Here is a 19,380-nt window from a genome sequence, read left to right as displayed (position 1 = left end):
TTGAGACCTCTTTTTGAACACAGGAGATGACTCATCCCCCAATCCCTTCTGTCCATTCATACCATGTGATTGTATTACTGAGGTTTGTCTTCCAGGAAGCATGGCCCAGGCTTATCAGGAGCATTTAGGTTTTAGAAGTATCCTTTAAAGATTATGTCAACTGGAAATTTAATTACCTTTTTTCTTATAGTTCACTCCAGTTCAACAGTTAAAATATTAAATTGTGCAGGGTCAAGAGAGAGGTCTTTATATACCAGCATATGGTTGTTCCTAGATTTATAAATTGGGAAGATTGGGGCTTCTTGATTGCTATACAGTCTTGGAATATTGCTCTAATTGTCTGCTTTCAGAATTTTGGGTCTTAACATAAAAAGTTTTTTTATGTTAAAAATTTTATGTTAAAAATTTTACCATCTGCTGGGCACGTTGGTGCACACCTGTAATCCCAGCCATCAGAGAGGCAGAGGCAGGTGGATCTCTGTGAGTTTAAGGCTATCCTGGTCTACAAAGTGAGTCCAGGACAGCCAAGGCTACACAGAGAAACCCTGTCTTGAAAAAAATCAAAACCAAAAAAGATAAAAAACAGAAAAATACCTTTCCTCTGATATTGACAATCAGGATATTTTCTGATCTTCTTCTTGTTCCTCCTATGAACTAACATTATCTTCATTATTTGGTATTAAACTTATCACAGATGGACCAAGTATATAATGAAGCTGTTAATCCATTAGGAAATGTGTTTTTGAGTATTCTAAAGCCTGGCACAGTGACAGAAGAACCTGAGAAGTGACGCTCCAATGTTGTTGCAGTTTGATTATTTAAGGGGCTGTTACTTATTATTAGCATGGAATATCTTTCTCCCTATCGTGATATTTTGGGTGAACATGGTCCAGTTTGCTTTTCAGAGGTACCTTAGGGAACTTGTCTTTGAGGATCCTTTGTGGTTAATGCACAACTATTTCTTAAACAGTCCTGGCTGGTTCAGTTACTTAGATAAACAAAGCTATTATAGTAAAACTGACAATTTCTTCTGTGGCCCATTATTTTCTGAAAGTATGAATTATTATGTGAAAGAAAAAGCACTGATCAAGTTGAGAGATGTTTACTGGATAGTCTTGTAGTTACAGTAAAGATTCTGAAAAACTTGAGGGGCGGACTTTAATGTTTTCCAAGGTTTTTGAGTATAGAACCCATCTGTTATGCTTACTCCCTCTACCCCCAACACGGATAAATTGTACTATTTTGTTGGTACATCTAGCAGAAGTAACTTTTCAGACAAGTTGATCTGGCCATGGCTCCCCTGGGTCTGTGCCACCTAAAACTCTCACTGCCCCTTTCACATTCCATCTCTCTTGCTGCTCTCTGCATTAGGGATGTCTGGTCTTGTGACGGCGTGAGCAGAAACAGCTGAACACCTGTTTGGTCCATTCATGTATATATCCAGTATTGCCTGAAGACCAGCCAGGGACAGCATAGTGTGTTGTGCTGTTGTGAGGACAGCGGTAGTTTAAAATTACTGTCTGCTCAGAAGCATGTGTACTGGGTCTAGACAGGAGATGTAGTGAGAGAAGTGCAGTGAAAAGTTTTCACAATAATGCCAGCAGAAGTGGCCAGAATTTAGATATGGAGAAAGAAGCTTCAGTTGCATGGTCTGATCATGAAAAGCTTAACAAAGTATAAATGTTGTTTTTATTGCCTCAGAGGAGGGGAGGAGATGAGAGCCATTCTTAAGCCTTTTTATCTCTTTCTAAACTCTCGCTTGCTGGTTCAACTCAGCTATTCTGGCCCAAACTCCTCTCCAAACTCACTGACTCAAACCAGCATTTCTTGGCTTCTGACTGAATTGTGCTACCCAAACTAATTCTGGCAACATGTTTTAATCTTGTGGCTCCTCATTCTGTGGCTCTTTCTGTCTTTACCTTTGTCTACCTTGCTCTCTCTGCAACCTGAGTCTGTAAAACTGTCCCAGGAAAAACCTCTCAGTAAGAAGACCCCTCTCACTCTCTGAGATGCTCTTCAGTAGCCTTTCTTTCCTGTTCTGTTCTCATGAGAGTCAGGCATATCCTATCGTTGACTCATTCTGTCACATTTTTCTCTGATTTGTCACTTTGTCTGCCCCTCAATTAGACATCAGTATCAAACATGGTGGCTTCCTCCTATAAACTAACATTATCTTCATTATTTGGTATTAAAGATGGATCCTAAGGGCCTGTTTGTATTCCAGCCAAATCATACTTAATCCAGAGTGTGTCTGCATTGCAGGGGATCACATAGATCTAGAAGGTATTTGGATATGATACCTTGCCAGAGCAGCCATGTTGATTGATTAAAATTTCTTTACAACAAAGGGCTTAGCACTAAAGATAGCCTTTGAAGATCACTAAGATCATTAAAGTAGACACACAAGACACTCAATGTCAGGGAAAAGTGTGACCTATCAGAGGCACAAGGGTACATGTGTAGAATTTTGTGTGATGCCACGTTCTAGATTGGTGAGGAGGAAGAATAAAATTTGGAACCATAGTATCGACCTGATTAAAACTGTGTGGTAAAAATACCATAAAATATAGAGAAAATAGCAAAGCATGAGAGCAGCCACAAATATTGCCATCTTCCCTTCCTTCTCTCTATTGTCCTCTCTACAGGGCATGACTCCAGATGCCAAAAACAGAACATTGGATAGCAAGCATTGAGTGGTGGCTCACATTTATGATCCCATCACTTGGGAGACTGAGTGTCTTAGTTAGGGTTTTCATTGTTGTGAAAATACATCCTGACCTTGCAACTCTTATAAAAGAAAATATTTAATTGGGGCTAGCTTATGGTTTCAGATGTTTACTCTCTTATCATCATGGTAGGAAGCAGGGCAGAGTGTTGGCAGACATAGTGCTGGAGGAGCCAAGTTCTACATCTTGATCCATAGGCAGCCAAGAGGAGACTGAGTCACACTAGCCGGACTTGAGCATGTATATCCTCGAAGCCCACATCTACAGTGACACACTTCCTCCAACTAGGCCACACCTCCTACTAGTGCCACTCCCTATGGACCAAGCATTGAAACACATGAATATGTGGGGGCCACACCTCTTCAAACTACCACACTGATCACCTTCAAGCTATCTTTACTGAAATGAGTTTTGGGCCAGCCCGGGCTCCCCAATTTCCATCACACTGAGCCAATTCTGGTAGTTCCGAATTTTTGTAACTCAAAGACAATTTAGGTATCAGGCTTAGATTAGATACAACAAAGGAGACAAAGTGCACATCCCAATGGTATCCATATTAAAGAAATGGTGAATATTGATTTAGTGTTCAGAGGGTTATAACAGCATGCTACTGTAGCAGGAACGTTTGTTCCAGGATTAACAATTATTTGTGTGGTACCTTGTGGCCAGCAATGGCAACTTCAGGGAAGATACCTTTCTTTTCTTCTGGGAATGAAAAAAGAGAAAGAAATAAAAGGAAAAGAGATCATGAATTTGAAGAAGAGTGGGAAGGGGTGAAAGGTATTTAGGGCTTGGAGGGAGGAAATGTCATAATAAATTATAATCTTAAAAATAAGGATAACAGTTTGGAAGAAATAAAATGTTCAAAATGTTTTCTTTAAGTCCTAGTAGAAAGAAACATTTAGTGAGGTCTAGGATAGATAAGAATGCTTTGCACTTCTCAGTGGAGTAACATTAAGAATCATTGTAATTTCTATGGAAAAGATTTATCAAGTATTTAGATCACTTTATTGTCTATCTGTCAGAAACGTGGGAAACTTTCAGTTATTTTATAACATGTCATTGTTCCCACTCTCCTTCAAATTCATGGCCTCTTTTTTGTGAATTATTAGAGCATGCATAAACACATGTATACACATATATATATTCCTGAACATAACCTGGTCAGTCCACATAATGTTACTTGTAAGCACGTTTTCATCGAGATGTAGGAAGGAAAGAAAAGTTGCCAGCTAATTTTAAGGAAACCTAAGGTGTAACATGATCAGGAGTGGTGGTGGAGGACTGAAGAACGCATTCAGAGAGGACCAACTTTACCCGCCTGTATGAAAAAATTAAGACTATGTCAGAGGCAATATTTGATGTGGCAGAAACACACATCTGAACTGACATGATAGCAAGTGACAGTTTAATGTTGCATGCGCAGGGTGGGAGGGGGAGTCTGAGAATTCTGAACCCAGAAATGTGTATTTTATCATTGACCGATGTGGAGGTAGATTCCAGCAACTTGCTTACACTGCTCTGGTCTCGATCTCACAGGAAGTCAGAACTTCGAATTAACAAAGCATCGCTGGCCGACTCTGGGGAGTATATGTGCAAAGTGATCAGCAAGTTAGGAAATGACAGCGCTTCTGCCAACATCACCATTGTTGACTCAAATGGTAAGGTGCCTGCTGCCCAAGATGTGTGACAAATTGATGAATATGAACAAGTGAAAAACATGGGAAAGGAAGACAAACACTAGAGGCATCTTTTGTGTCCTCTGCTAAGGTCTTAATTCTGTGAGCTGATATACACGATACATGTATATTGCATAGTAATGGAATATATATATATATTATCTGCATACGTAAAATAGTTACAGTGACTATATGTGTATCATATATGTGTGTGCATACACCTGAATGAATATATCTATTTCATTTATATACAAGTCCTGACAAGTTTTAAGTTCCAATATGTATTTTAAAGTGATTACACCAAGCTAATAAAGTTGGATACATTGACTTTTTAGCCCTATTAATTTTGAAATTAGAAACACCTCAGAAGCAATGAATTTCCTAGTTTGTAAAGGCTTCTTACTGAGCTTCCTGAGAGCTGTTCCAGGGAGGATCTCCTAACTGAATGAATGACTTAGAGGAGGTAAGTGTTACCTACTAGTTAAGAACTTCCCTCAGCCCTCTTAGAAAATCAGAAGGCAGGAGCTGCTGCTGGCTTGTGTCTTCTATCCCTCAGTACCCAGGCCTCTGAGGGTCTTGTTTAGGGGCTGATGATAGCCTAGCAATGCTTCTTCAAACCTTGGAACTCTCAGGTGCTCCTTCAAGAACTTCCCTTTGTGTATTGCGGCTTGAAATGATTGTGCATTTTGATAATCCCAGTCCTGATTTCTCTGCTTCTTGGGAGAGATTAAAAACTATCCTAAGGAAATGGTCTTTTGGAGTAGTAAGGTAAAAATGCCAGCTCATCACCGGGAGAGTAAATAATGGTAGGGTTTAATTCCTTAGGAGAGTGGGCTAGTCTCTCTCTTGATTCTCACATGACATAATATGGCAGGGAAAAGAAATGGAATGAAAACTATGGAGCAGGGTCTGGAAAATCAAGGTTGGTGTCGGTTCTTCTCTGGACTTCCAAGGAAAGTTCCAGGATAGTGTAATCAATACCGATTTACTTTTCACTTTTAGATACTTCTGTCTGTTGGGAGTAAAGGAAAAATGATGGAAAGTGGTTTCAATTACTAGTTTAAGAAGCAGTGCTTATGTTGATTAAAATGAAAGTGCCATGTAAAATGTATATGAGCAAGTACAATGTTGCTTTGCTCTTTAATCAATACAGGTTAATCAGGGCGTTTTGCTATTATTACTTTATTTCACTTGCAATTTTATAGAATTAATGCACAGAATTTAAAATTTAGGGATTAATACGTTTCAGTGGCTTATTTACTATGGTATAGGACATGATTTAAAAAAAACAATAATTTCTCTTTTTTAGAACATCATGAACTCTATGTCATGTTTTGAAAGTTGTTCTCTTCATTGTATTTTAATGTCTATGATAAACGATTATGCATTATGATTCTGGCATTTAGTTTAGATTTTTGTGAATATACATACTATATACTCCCAGCAAAATAAAACTAGAGTTGGTGGTAGCACTGTTTATAGTATGATTATTTTGATTATTCCATGGCTTCAGGATTATAGGATTAAAGAGTAATAATCTACCACTGTATTAGTCCAGGAAAAATCTATAGAGTCCTTTTATGTTACTGTTAAATTGGAAGTAGTGAAAGTTTGATAACACCGGGCATGGTTATACACACACCTCTTATCCCAGCACTCTGGGAGACAGAGGCAGATGGATTCCTGTGAGTTTGAGGCCAGCCTGTTCTACAAAGTGAGTCCAGGACAGCTAAGGCCACACAGAGAAACCCTGTCTCGAAAAACAAACAAACAAACAAAAAAAGATGATAATATTCATTCTCACATTTCTCACATAAAAAAGCTTTCCAATTAAATTTCAAGTCCTGCTCTAAAGTTCAAATTTGAATATATAGTGTTGATAAATTTCACTTTTGAGAAGAAAAAGTTAGAGGCATTTATCATATTGAGACTTCTTTTTCTTTTTTAAACCTGACCCCTTCCCCTAAGGAAGTTCATAGACTATTTTATAGAGTATTTTTTTTGTGTGATTTATTTTTGCTTGTTTGTTTTTCTGACAGTGCCTGTAGCCTAGGTTAGCCTTGAATTTCCTACACAGTAGAGGGTGATGTTTATTTGTGATCCATTTTATCTCTACCATGGGAACATTGGGATTATAGGCTTGTGCTGCTACACCCAGTGAATACAATGGCTTTGTAGATAAAAACCAAACAAACAACAAAACAAATTCTGTTACCTGCTAGGAAAGCATAGACAGCCAGTTGAGCTACTTCCCAGACCAGTCCTGGGCTCTTAATCACTTAGGGCATCAGAAATGGGAGAGTGCAGAATCCCAGGAGCAGTGAGAGGTGGCATGTTAAGAGTAGGTCATCCTCATTCAACCCTCGCAAAAGGGCACTGAATATCTGGGAGGAGAAGACATGATTAGAATATATTGTACTAAAAAAAAAGTCTTTTGATAAATGAAAAGGAATGAGGTTCTTACGATGGGAAATAAAACTATTTTAGGATCAGAAAAGTACTAGAAAGCAAAATGTGACCTAAGTCTGCTTTTACTTCCTAGTCCGCAGTAGCTCACTCTACATCTGAATGTATGTGAATACCCAGACAGTTGAGGCAGAGTCACCTGTCATGAACAGGGAGGCTTAGTGGTGTCAGACAGAAAGACAGGGTGACGATGGGGAAGATCACACCCTCAGGGAGATGGACTTGTACACAGGCATCTCAAAGAGCTCATGCAACGGGGTCATGTGACTGCTTTCTATTTCTTCTACCTTTGAACTGTTTCAGAGGGGTTTAAACTTGAAATACAAACAAACAAACAAACAAAACAACCACATACCCTTACCATCTCCTATATCCCTCACTTTTCATTCCTGCATCTCTGCTTCTGGTTTATGCTCCCACTTTGCCATATTCCGTGGTTGGGTCCTTGGTATGTCAACAGCGTTTGGGCTAGCGAGCAGAAGATTAGCAGAGATTCTGCCGCACTATGGAATCAGACCCAGAGAATTTACCAACTGTTTACCCCTGACCAGAAGGATGTCTTGCCCACTGCTCCACCAGCACAGAGGAAGCCCACCAACATATGGCTATGCACCTCTCTCTAGATTAGCACCAACATGTGGCTATGCACCTCTATCTAAATTAGCAACTAAATAAATGAAATAATACAAATCTAAAAAATTCCTTGTGGGTGTTTTTTTTTTTTTTTTTTCATTTGCCTCAATGAAATAGTGACCATATTGCCAAAATACTCAAGCACTTAGAAAAGAAAACACACATAGCCAACTCCCTTATTAAGCTACATTTGAAGAATTTGTTTATCTTTTGCCCCTTCTGATGCTGCCTTTCCACTTGTTCGGGAATTGAAAAAAAGAATTTGCATGAGCAAACATATGTAAATCCATGCAACCTGCTGGTGTCTAATGTTGATTTTCATAGACACTTTATGTCAGGTCTTAATCTTCCTGTGGTGAATTATAAAATTCAGGGGCAAAGGCCACACTCGTTTTCTATCAGCTCACATGCTCTGGGCTCATTTTTATCTAGTTATTTGGCTTGTTCTTTCTCTAAGAAATCCTAATTTCACAATTAATTCTTAGCTAACAAGCTCTAGGAATACTCTTGAATATTAGAATGAAGGGTCAAAGGTGAGAATTGCAAACCTAATTGGTTTATACATTAATTAATGTAATGTTATCTTCTCAAAGGTTAATATGGGAGAATAAATAACTACTCCATCATATCTTAAGTTTTCTCTTTCAATCAGGAGAAAAAAATTATATAAGAGTCAAGCTCTCATGGGAACAATTGAGCTCATAGCCATTGCTCTTCCATTTGAGAAACAGGAAAAGAAGATTTTTTAAAAATAAAGTTTAAACGGATTATCGATTAATGTTTAAAAAATTTGGCTCATGTGGGTTATAGGTCAGCTAGGCCTTTCCCTCTCTCACAGACAGTGTTGAGGGAAATTTATTGCTGAATAGCATGTGGGGTAATGCTGAGAAGAACACCAAATAGGTTTTATTTAGTTTTTATTTATATACATATATTTATTTTGAGACAGGGTCCCACTGTGTAGCCCTAGCTGATGTAGAACTTGCTATATAAACCAGACTGCCCTGAAATTAAAAGGGGAATTTCTTGCCTCTTCCTGACTAAATTACCTGGAATCAAACAGATTTTAAAATTTGTTAGTCATTCTCCATATATGTTGTATTACATATGGTACTCAGAAAAGCTAACATACATTAATAATATGATTATAATATGACAGATCATGCATAGTATCCCTCTAGTATTTATTAATTTGAAAACTTCTCAGCTGCTTATATATTGAGGACAATAAAAATTCAGATACTCAAAGATGTTCTTAGGTTCATGTTTTACCATTGTTGGTAAATAAGTGCAGCCACTTAAAATCATTTTGTTCACAATTTTTGTATGAATAGTAGAGACTTGAAAGTTTGGGGAAAGTAAAGAATCACATAATGTATATTAAATGTGCGCAGACGTTATGGTATGTGGGTGTGTGTATTTTTCTGAATATTTATGTTCTCATTATGCCCATGACAAAGTCTCAAATAAGTCATGCATTCATATTTGTTAGAAAAATTATTTTCCAGAAGAGTTTTATCAGCTATTGCAACGTGATACTGGATTCCATTTATTAAAAGTTATTCTAACATGAAAAATACAGCAATGTTGTTTGTGTTGCGTTGGTCAACAGTGCTCAATTCCTGGTGATTCTAAAGCCTCACTATTTACACCATCCATCGGGCAGACATTCGAAAACGCAATATGCCAACTCACAATACTAAAATACCTTGCTTAGATGCTCACTGAGGGGACTGTTGGACTTAAGATTTTTAAATCTGTAAGTGGAATGTAAAATTCCAGTCATGCTGAAAACCAGCAAGTTTTTTGTTCAAATCTTTGAATCCTGCACACAAGGAAAAAAAGCTTTCTGTGTTGTATTAAGAAGATTCACTTTTCTTAATAGCAAAAAGTCTCTTTAAAGTGTCTACTGTTTTACTTGCTAAGCTCAGTGCTTGTATTTCCTCAATATTAATTCAGGAAATATTTTTTTAAACTGAAACCACAGTCATTAAAGATATTTTAAAGATCTCCAGGATAAATATGTAATTTAGGAAGGGGGCTATTTTCAGTAGCCTCTGTATCCTTCTTGTAACCATTTGCTTTTATGAGCATTTGTAATGCAGATTCAATCATAACAGGACAGGAAGTTATGGTCAACCTGTCCTCTGCTCTGAAGTCTTTGAGAATCTCTCTCCCTCTCTCTCCTTTCTTCTCCCTCTCTCTCTTAATTTTCTTTGAAGGTCACAGTAGACAATCACTTGGTTTGCCAAAAATAAATGTGAAGAAGATTTTGATATTGAGTTGGGCTTGGGTCTTTGCCCAACCCTTGTCAGGCATCAATGTGGTGGTCAAGTCATTGATGTATTCTGAAGGGCAGAAGGAGAGCGCCTCTCCCACTGTGGATGCACGGTTCGACAGCGTTATGCTCCTTGCGGGCGTGCCTACAGAAGAACAACTGTTGTGAATCTTGGTTTAAAAAAATAAGTTTCTCTCAGATTACATGTTTCCAAAGAAGAGCAACCTTATTTTATTTTTCACAGCCCAAATCAATAAAGCTACTTGTTGCTGCTTCAGAAACAGGTGTGCCCCCTTAGTCCAGCTGAGAATATCTTCTCTACTGCCTCCTGTATGAGAAATTTCAAAGAAGCCTCATAGGCAAGTCCCTTTTACTTTGTCCCATTTCTAGTGGGCATGAGAACAGGTGTAGGAAACTTAGATGTCTTGAAAACAGTCTTACTCTGTGAATGATAGTCCTTAGAACCCCTGAGGAAGGAAGGTTGATCATCCACACTTTATACTAGGAGGTTAGCATCCGGGTTTACCAAAAGACACATTTCTGGTCTTTGGTATATGAACCCATGATACTTGATCATCTCTTCCAAATCTCACATGACTTTTTTTTTTCTTTCCCTCTAGTTTCTCAAACTCTTTTGTTCCTAGAAAATTTTCAGAAGTTGATGGAATATTATCATTTCAGTCAATTATTTTTCCCTGCTAGGCTAGTTCTACCATGGTGATAATTGTGTTTAAAGACAATTGCATTAGTAATGAGTATGTCTCTATGATTAACCATGGATTAATTTAGACATAAAATGGTAGTGTATTTGACCTCCTCAGCATTTTCAGGCAGATGTAGTAAATTTTGTATGGTTACTAGCATCACAAGAGACTTGGCTTCTCTTTGTCCTGTTTCAGGAGGGTAAGAATATACAGTGTTTGATAACTTATACCCAGTCAGGGTTGAATGATTCTGTAATGATACCTTTACATCATCTCAGTATCACGAAACTGCCTTTCAAAAGTACTAGAATCTGTTAGTAAACTAAAGCTAGTCTTAGGGCTTAATACTGAGCTTTTTTGGACAGTGTAACCCCCCTTTATTACATCCATAAGGCATTAAGAAGGCAATTTTAGATTCTTAAATAAGTCTCATAAGTTTCTGTATTATGGGGTTCCCTCTGATGCATGTTTATCCTTCATTCCTTAGGGAACCTACCTGCTCACATATGCCCTGTCCAGAGTGACCAACATGTGATAATGCTCCCATCTTGAGTAACTGTGGCAATCTGGAGAATTACCTACTAGAAATTGCTGTCATGTGCCAATCCTGACAGAGAACATTGTGTGCTTTCAGTTTTTAACAAAACAGTAATTTTCAAAACTCTTCAACATTAGAAATTCTTCTTCAGGGCTTGGTATGACAGTGGCCTTGATTCCCGCAAGTCCCCATTTCTTTTTCCTTTCCAAGAAACCTACTGTCTTTCTCTCAAGTGCTTTCTTCCTCATTCAACCCAGGGGGAGCAAACGGTTCCTCATAGTTACTTGGCATAATTCACGATCTTCTCCCATGAAAGAAGAAGTATTTATTTAGACTGTCTTCACGCAGCACTTCTTCCTCACACTCATTTGCAGTTGGAAGGCAGCAATGGCCTCAGATCCTAGCCTCCTGCCATACCCCATAATCGCCTATCACCTTTTCTTTTTTGCAGAGCTCACCACTGGCATGCCAGCCTCAACTGAAAGAGCATATGTGTCCTCAGGTAAGGAAAAAAAAAAAGCCTGGCAAGTTTTACTAACCAGTACGAGAGGCTTTACTGCTGGCTGCCCTTCCCACTAATCAGCACTCCCCCTGCATCCATATTTCGGCTGTTCCTGTTTTCTGCTCCAGCCTTCTTCTCAGCTTCCTTCTTTCTGCCTTTTTGAATTTTACCTAAGGCAGGATGGTTCTTTGCTGTGTGCCCAAATGGTTTGCTCGAGATACAAACAGGAGAGAAAGAGATCACATCTACATGTTACTTGGTGGTAGTAGACAAGTGTAAGAGAAATCAGGGTGCAAGATCAGGTTTTTCTGTCCTTGGGAGTGCTTCTCTTGGGTGCTTGAGGAACCCATTGCAATGAGAATATGTGTCTAGACAGTGGACGCAGCATCTGATGTCTGACCTTTGGGATGCTGCTGCTGAGTTCTGCTTCACTAATTATGAAACAGCAACAACAAAAACTCATAGCTTGACTTTTCCAAAATGTTACTGTAATGTTTGGTTTATTTTCATTTCGCCTATAAAATTTACTGGTGGTAGTTATAGTTTGGGAAGATATGAGATAATTATCACCCAGATCTACAAACCTGTCTATAACCATAATTCGCTGGTTTGTCTCCTAGTTGTGGAGTAACTCAGTCCACTGAGTTTTTAATTGGTTTTGAGATAGAAATTTGCTTCGTAGCTCAGCCTAACATCCTCCTTGGCATCCTCCTTTCTCCGCCTCCCTTGAATGAGGGTTATAGCCCTGTACCACCATGCCCAGTTTTTCATTTATCTTTTATTTTTGATATTACAAATAATTACATCATTTCTCTCTTTGTCCTCTCCCTCAAACCCTCTCACATATCCCTCCTCTCCCTCTTTCAAATGCATGGCCTCTTTTTTTTTCATTAATTATTGTTACATACGTATATGTATATGCACATATTCCTAAATATAACCTGTTCAGTGTATATAAATGTTACTTGTATGTATGCTTCTGGGGTTTGCCATTTGGTATCAGATAACCAATTGGTGTGCTTTTCCCTGGGGAAAACTGTTTCTCCCACTCTCAGTATTCCTTAGTTGCCCATAGTTCTTGTGTTGGGTTGAGGTCTTGCAAGCTTTCCGAAGTCCAGTTGACATGTCTGTTGTCCTTGTTCAGCCCATGTTCAGGCAGTCATGTTGGTGAGTCTTCATGAGTGTAGTTTCTAACATTACTGGGATAGGCCTTCTTACCACACACTCTTTGAGCCTCTGGCTGTTATAATCTTTCCACCCCCTTTTGCAATGTTATCCGAGCCTAAGGTGTGGGAGTGTTTTTGTACATGTGCCCGCCCGTTGGGACTGGGTGTCTTGACTGTGCATTTTGATTGGTTGTGGTTTTCTGTAATGGTCTCCATCTATTACAACGAGAAATTCCCTTGATGGGGAATGAGCAGTACACTTAACTTTATTTTTTTTGTGGTTAATATAACCTTGGGAAATTAAAAAAAATAGTGTATATTTGGCAGAAAATTTGTGGACAGTTAATATTGAAAATTCAGTTTCTTTTAATCTTATAATTACATAAATTTCCTCTTCCCTTCCCCCTCCAAACTCTCTTATATATCCCTCCATGATTTCTTTCAAATTTATGGTCTCCTTTCTCTCTCTCTTTTCAAGTTACAGTGATGACTTGCTTTTCTCCGTTTTATTTTTTAATTTATGAAGATTGTAACTCACTTGCTAATTTTACAATGTCATGACACAGTCATTATTTTCTTCCATTTTACAATCCAGGATAGCTAAAGTGCTAAGTATATTATGTTGTGTGTCTCAGGAAGAAGTGTGGGATCCTGGAGCTCAGCACTCTCTGCACTGCTCCTCTCCCTAGTCATGGTTTGGCATAGCTGCCATGTCTCACCACGGCCAAACCATTTCAAAGCTATGGTAGTCCACAGAAACCTACACAGCCTTCTTCCTCCTCCTATCTCCTTGGTACTTACTCTTGCTTTCAACACCACTTTCAGAATCTGATAGAAGGAGGCAATGTAGGGCAGCAAGAAAAGGAAGACAGGAAGGGGTAGAGGGAAAACGAAGAATTAAGGAAATTCCTCTTTACCTGTCATTCAGGTATTTGTGCAATGTGAAGACTTCATTATCAGGTCTAGTAGGCATTGTTAGGAAACAGGGCTTTGAATGTTCTATGGTGCTTCTATAAGGAAGTTAGATTGTCTTCAGTATTTCCTGAAAAGTGATCTGAATATGATGTTTTAGCTGTTGGTTTTCAACTTTCTTTAATACTAAGCAGTTTGTTTTTTTTTTTTTTCTTCTGAGTTTCTAGGGTTGAAAATCTTTAGGTTTCATTTTCCTCCCTGCTTTTCTTATGCCCTGTCAATACTAAAATGCTGGCTTTTTCTTCCTCCATCCTTGTAAATCTTGTACATCCTTAACCTGTTTTGCTTGTTCAGCACGTTCTGTCGGCTCCTCGTGGGACTGCTGCAGTGGAAGCTGCATCGACTTTGTTTGGCACCGTGTTGGGTGAGGATGTTTAGGCTGATCCAGACTGCCCCCCAAAAAACCTTTCCACTCTTGTTAACTGAATGCTGCTGCAGTGGTATTCTCTTCCACTTCAAGCCTGTACCTAAGACAAGGAATGACCGATTTCACTTGTGGTGTGGGCTTGCCAAGAATGACATTCCTGCAACGCTCACTTCACAGTTGGTCTGTGGGATGTCTTTACAGGTGGGCTCCCTCCTTTCCTATCTCTTTCAGAAGTACGTGCATCTTCACTTGTTTTAGGGATGCTTCTGTCTGGCTCTTTGCACTGCTTTTGAGCATAGCTTTTCTAGGCAATTCCAGGGCCTGGCAACATTTTGACTTCTAAGTGGCACGACTCAATAAAGCTTCACTCCATTTTTATGTTTTATAGAGTCTCCCATTAGAATATCGGTATCAACAGAAGGCGCAAATACTTCTTCCTGTAAGTATCCATACTTCTGCTTGCTCTCTCAGTGAGCGTGCTCACAGGTGCCCTCAGCCTTTATGGAGGTGTGGTGTGCTGAGCTTGGAATAAGAAGAGATTTCTGTTTGGAGTAGAAATGGCCTCCTACTGTGTTTCAGATTAAGTTGATATAAATACCTCCTCCCTGCCAAATATACTTAAGAGTATGCCTGGACGCCGCATATGTGTTAGTTTCAGGATAATCTGATGGCGTTGAATGTTAAAAATACAAACAAACAAAAAAACCCAAAACATAGTATCTGAGGCCTAGTTTGGGTAGTTTTGTTTTTTCAGCTTGTCGTGACACCTGAAGCAACTGTCAAAAGCACCATACCCAGCTGTTTGGGATATTTAGCCCACACATCCTCAATTTCATATTACAGTCTGCTGCGGCAGAGGAAACTATGTACAGATGCCCTTAATTCAAATGTGATGGCTAGTGAGTAAATTAGGAAAGGGTTTGGAACCACGTCCCTAGACAGGGTCCCAAACGAGTTTGGCCTGTTTACTGTGAAATGTGCTTCATGCCTTCGTGCCTCTGGATCGATGGGTGCTTAGAGAATTAGCAGCGATTAAGTAAAACTAGCTCCCGATACTTACTAATGGAAAGCATTGCATTAAAGTTTGATATAAAACAGGGGGCCATGTTAAGATCATTGACAATAAAACTCTGAGCCATTCTTTCTTCCCCTTAATTCAGATCTAGTTTAGAGCATTTCTTTGATGAGCTCTTCAATAAATGCATGTCCGTGTTCCTCTGCCAATCTACAGAATATGTTAAAGAGACTGTATCATACTCACTCAGCAGCAGTGGCGAAATCCCAAAGGCAGCTGGTGCCTTTTGTAACTTGCCTTGCTCTGTCAGTCTGTCTTCATAGATGGTGTTTGGCGGTAAAGCTTTTCCCTGCAGGTCAACAGAACAAAACCTCTAAGTATATGGTGTGAAAACATGTTATTTAACAGGAGCGTAGCTCCACTGTAGCATGAATGCTAGCTGGGTGGACCCCTAGGTGTCACCCCCAGCATCTGATTCAAACAAAATGAATCAAAAAATCTATAATTGCTTGAGCCAGTGGTTCACAGAGCAGCATTTAACAGGCCTGATAGTAGTAATCTAAGAATATCAAACAGGAAATGAAATTCTAGGAGAGCTAACAGGCTTCCTCAGGCCCCTTGTTACGAATTCAAATGATAATTCCTGCTGGCATGCTTGCATGATTTAGTTCTACTTATGGAAATATTAGAACAAATGTACAGATTTCATAAAACTAACGCTGCGGACTCATATTGGGCTTTTCTTTAAAAATGGTACACAAAAGAAAATATTAGACTTTTCTCTCAGGCATATTTTTCTGAAAGTGGTTTCTCCCTATGTGATTTATTTGAATGATATGGATCAAACCCTTGGGACTGGAGCCTTTCATGCTGTCCTGGGTAGGTAGCCTGATGTTCTTCAACACATGTGAACACTTCTGGAATAGAAGAATTACTTTAATTTTGGTTTTCCAGTACTTGAGGGAACTGAAATGAACCTCCCCAGGTTTTTGTTTGTTTGTTTGTTTTGTAGAAAAAAAAAACTATTGAAAAGTTCACATGGGTCAAAAATAATCAGGCCTGAAAATTTAGTTTAGTTTTTTTTTTTTTTTTTTTTTTAATTTCCATTTAATTTCAACCGGAAGGGAGACATTGTACTTGAAAAGTGAACTTTGCTTTGGAATGAAATCATCCTTGTGTGGACTCCATTTTTGAATGGCTGATACTGATGTTTTTGAATCTGGAAAGGCTTTCTGGAGTTATGTGGATCCAACACGCATTTTGTATATTGGAGCAGTTTCCTGTGATTTGGGGGTTAGTATCAAAAGGAAAAGGCAACCCAGCTGTTGTTCTTGTTTTTGTTTTTGTTTTTTTTTTATATCTAGTTCTATATATGCAAATGGACAATTTTCCAGGAAAAGCAATATACTAGGATACTAGGGGTGCTATTGTGTGCATGTGTGCTGTTGTGTTTGTGTTTGTTTGCATGTGTGTGTGTGCTTGTGTGTGTGTGTGTGTATGGAAGCAGGAAGATTTGAGTTTTTTTCTTTAGGGACAAAACTGTCTGCTTTGATTTTTGAGATGAGGACTTTCACTGGCCTGAAACTTACCGGGTAGGTTAGGCTGGCTGGCCAGGGAACCCAGAGATCCCCATCTCTCCCTACACTCTTCTGAGAGTAAGAGGATAGCACCACACTCATACAGGGTGGGTCATCTGTGGGGTCCTCGTGTTGGCATTGCAGAGGCTGCCTACTGAACTATCTCTCTAGCCTTTGTTGATTTGCATTCTGCCCACCCAGGATGCAACCTGGGTTACCAAGCCTGTTTATCCCTGAATGGTGCCCGTTCAGACCCCTTCCTTGACGGTGTTCACTTCTCTAAATCAGGATGAGTCAGAAACAAGAAGCAGCAGCAGTTTAAAGCTGACTGGCTCATCATGGGATGTAAGCGCACTGGTGTTAGCATACACTTTCTTCTGCTCGGTGCTTCCCAGCATGCCTGTCGGCTTGCCTGCCATCATTCTATATACTCCACATACTGCACACTCTGTTCTCACACCAGGGAGACATACCCGGTTCCAGTTCTGTTCCTATGAAAAAATATCAAACCTATGGTCTTGCTCATACCACACCACCTCTGCCCCCAGTCCTCGGGAGAAATGCGTTTTGAAACTATAACAATTCAATTATTCCTGACTGAAGATTTCAAGGGCTTTATTTTTCTTCTACATATTCCTTGCCAGTTTCAGTTTTTAATTCTTTCATAAAATTTTAAAACTGTGTGTGAAATAGTAAAGATATTATCCCTTCCTCTTTTTGATGAGGCTACTATTTGTTTATCTTTTTTGATTTGATAATTTTTTTCATTAATTTTTAGTTTTTTATATTAATCACAGGTTATTTACTTTGTATCCCAGCTGTATCCCCCTCTTTCATTCCTTCCCAATCCCACTCTCCTTCCCTCATCTCCTGCCTGCCCCATTCCAAGTCCACTGCTAGGGGAGGTCCTCCTTCCCCTTTCATCTGACCCTAGCTTATCAGGTATCTTCAGGACTGGCTGCCATGTCCTCCTCTGTGACCTAGCAAGCCTGTTCCTCCCTTCAGGGGTGGGGGGAGGAAGGTAAAGGAGCCAGTTGTTGAGTTCATGTCAGAAATAGTTCCTGTTCCCCTTACTAGGGAAACCTACTTGGTTACTGAAGTACCATGGGCTACATCTGAGCAGGGGTTCTAGGTTATATCCATACTTGGTCCATGGTTACAGAAACAGCCTCATAGAGGACCCCCGTGCCCTGATATATTTTGTCCTTATGGAGCTCCTGTCCTTTCCTGGTCATACTAACTCCCCTCCCCCTTTTATCATATGATTCCCTGAACTATGCCGAAGGTTTGATTTGGGTCTCCACATCTGCTTTGATACACTGCTAGGTAGAGCCTTTCAGAGGCCCTCTGTGGTAGGCTCCTGTCCTATTACTTGTTTTCTCCTACTTCCCATGTCCATCCCATTTGTCTTTCTAAGTGAGGATTGATCATATTACTCAGGGTCCTCTTTCTTGTTTATCTTCTTTAAGTGCACATATTTTAGTATGTTTATCCTATCTTATAGGTCTATATAAGTGAGTATATACCGTGTGTGTCTTTATGCTCCTGGGATACCTCACTCAGGATGATCTTTTCTAGATCCCACCATTTGCCTGCAAATTTCATGATTTCCTTGTTTTTAATTGCTGAGTAGTATTCCATCATGTAAAAGTACCACAATTTCTGTATCCATTCTTCCTTTGATGGACATCTGGATTGTTTCCAGTTTCTGGCTATTACAAATAAAGCTGCTACAAACATGGGTGAGCAAATGTCCTTGTTGAGTAATCATTCCTTTTTATGAAATCAGAGACATGCACTGTAGGTTTGCTATATTTAGATTTCTTTCATGTTCTAACTTTTTCTTAGAATAATTAGTCCAATAATGAGGCTTCTGTGACTAGCAGAGCTGTAGCTGGACAGCTCAATAAGCATCCTTTGACAGATTTTTGAAGGGAAGCTTGAACCTTGCTCTACGGTGAGTAGAACTAGCTTGCTCCCTCTTTCATAGACTCGGCAAAAGTGCAAACGGATTGTTTAGAACCTTAATGACTTCCCTCATAAGTGCCACTGCCATTGACCCCACTTGGAAGGCAATCCTCTTAAATGCTATAAAAGTGTAATTCTGACAACAATGACTTTTGTGATTTAAGATTTATCCTTTTCAATCTAATGCATAAATGAGAGAAATGATAGCAAGAAGGCTCGCAAACGGTAATAAAGAAAATGAATAAGTGCTAAAAAGCAATATGGTGTTAAATAGCAAAATGTATTTCAAGTAATGGTAGCAGCAGCAGCAGCATCTGCTACCTTGGCTTACTGTGTGCCGGCTAATGCGCCCTCCTGGTCTGTGTGGCAGCTCCTGGCTCTCCCAAAACCTCTTCCACTTTACCTCCTACAGCAGCAGGATTCAAAACCAGACAATGTACTACCCTGTCTGAGGTTTCTGTTGTCTCAAAGCAGACGTTTTTTTTTTTTTTTTTTTTGTATTTAAAGGAATGCAATTATTCAAACGAATCAGACAGCAGCCTTTAATACAGAGGGCATACTTAGTTGATGAAAGTAAATTGAGTAGCCTCAGACTATTGAGTTTGTACGGTCATAAAGATGTTCTCCCAAGCACGGCAGGTGAACAAAAAAGGAACGCAGGCACTTTGAATGGACTTTTGCTCCTGATTCTGAAGAATCCGTCTGTGACGACAGTGTAATCTTAGCAGGTTACCTAACTCACTGAGCCTTGCTCCCTTTCTCTATGTGTTACGTGTTTCAAGGACATAT

At 39.3% G+C, this 19,380-nt stretch overlaps 1 protein-coding gene across 6 annotated transcripts in view; it reads left to right on the top strand.

The window, feature by feature from the left end:
* The window catches only part of Nrg1 (neuregulin 1), a 1,043,775-nt gene that overhangs the window by 886,902 nt on the left and 137,493 nt on the right, over nt 1-19,380 (top strand). For 3 of the 6 annotated variants that reach the window (XM_060381585.1, XM_060381584.1, XM_060381590.1), the window contains exons 3-5: nt 4,266-4,387; nt 11,476-11,526; nt 14,420-14,470. In XM_060381585.1, coding sequence (XP_060237568.1) covers nt 4,266-4,387; nt 11,476-11,526; nt 14,420-14,470 — 224 coding nt within the window. Of the gene's footprint in view, nt 1-4,265; nt 4,388-11,411; nt 11,527-14,419; nt 14,471-19,380 lie in introns of those variants that run through there. The other 3 variants (XM_060381586.1, XM_060381587.1, XM_021639212.2) reach the window with 2 other exon arrangements.

The sequence above is a fragment of the Meriones unguiculatus genome, chromosome 4 (genome assembly GCF_030254825.1).
Source record: "Meriones unguiculatus strain TT.TT164.6M chromosome 4, Bangor_MerUng_6.1, whole genome shotgun sequence".
NCBI lineage: Eukaryota > Metazoa > Chordata > Mammalia > Rodentia > Muridae > Meriones > Meriones unguiculatus.
The sequence above is the reverse complement of the archived record's forward strand: the minus strand, read 5'-3'. Positions and strand labels throughout refer to the sequence as shown.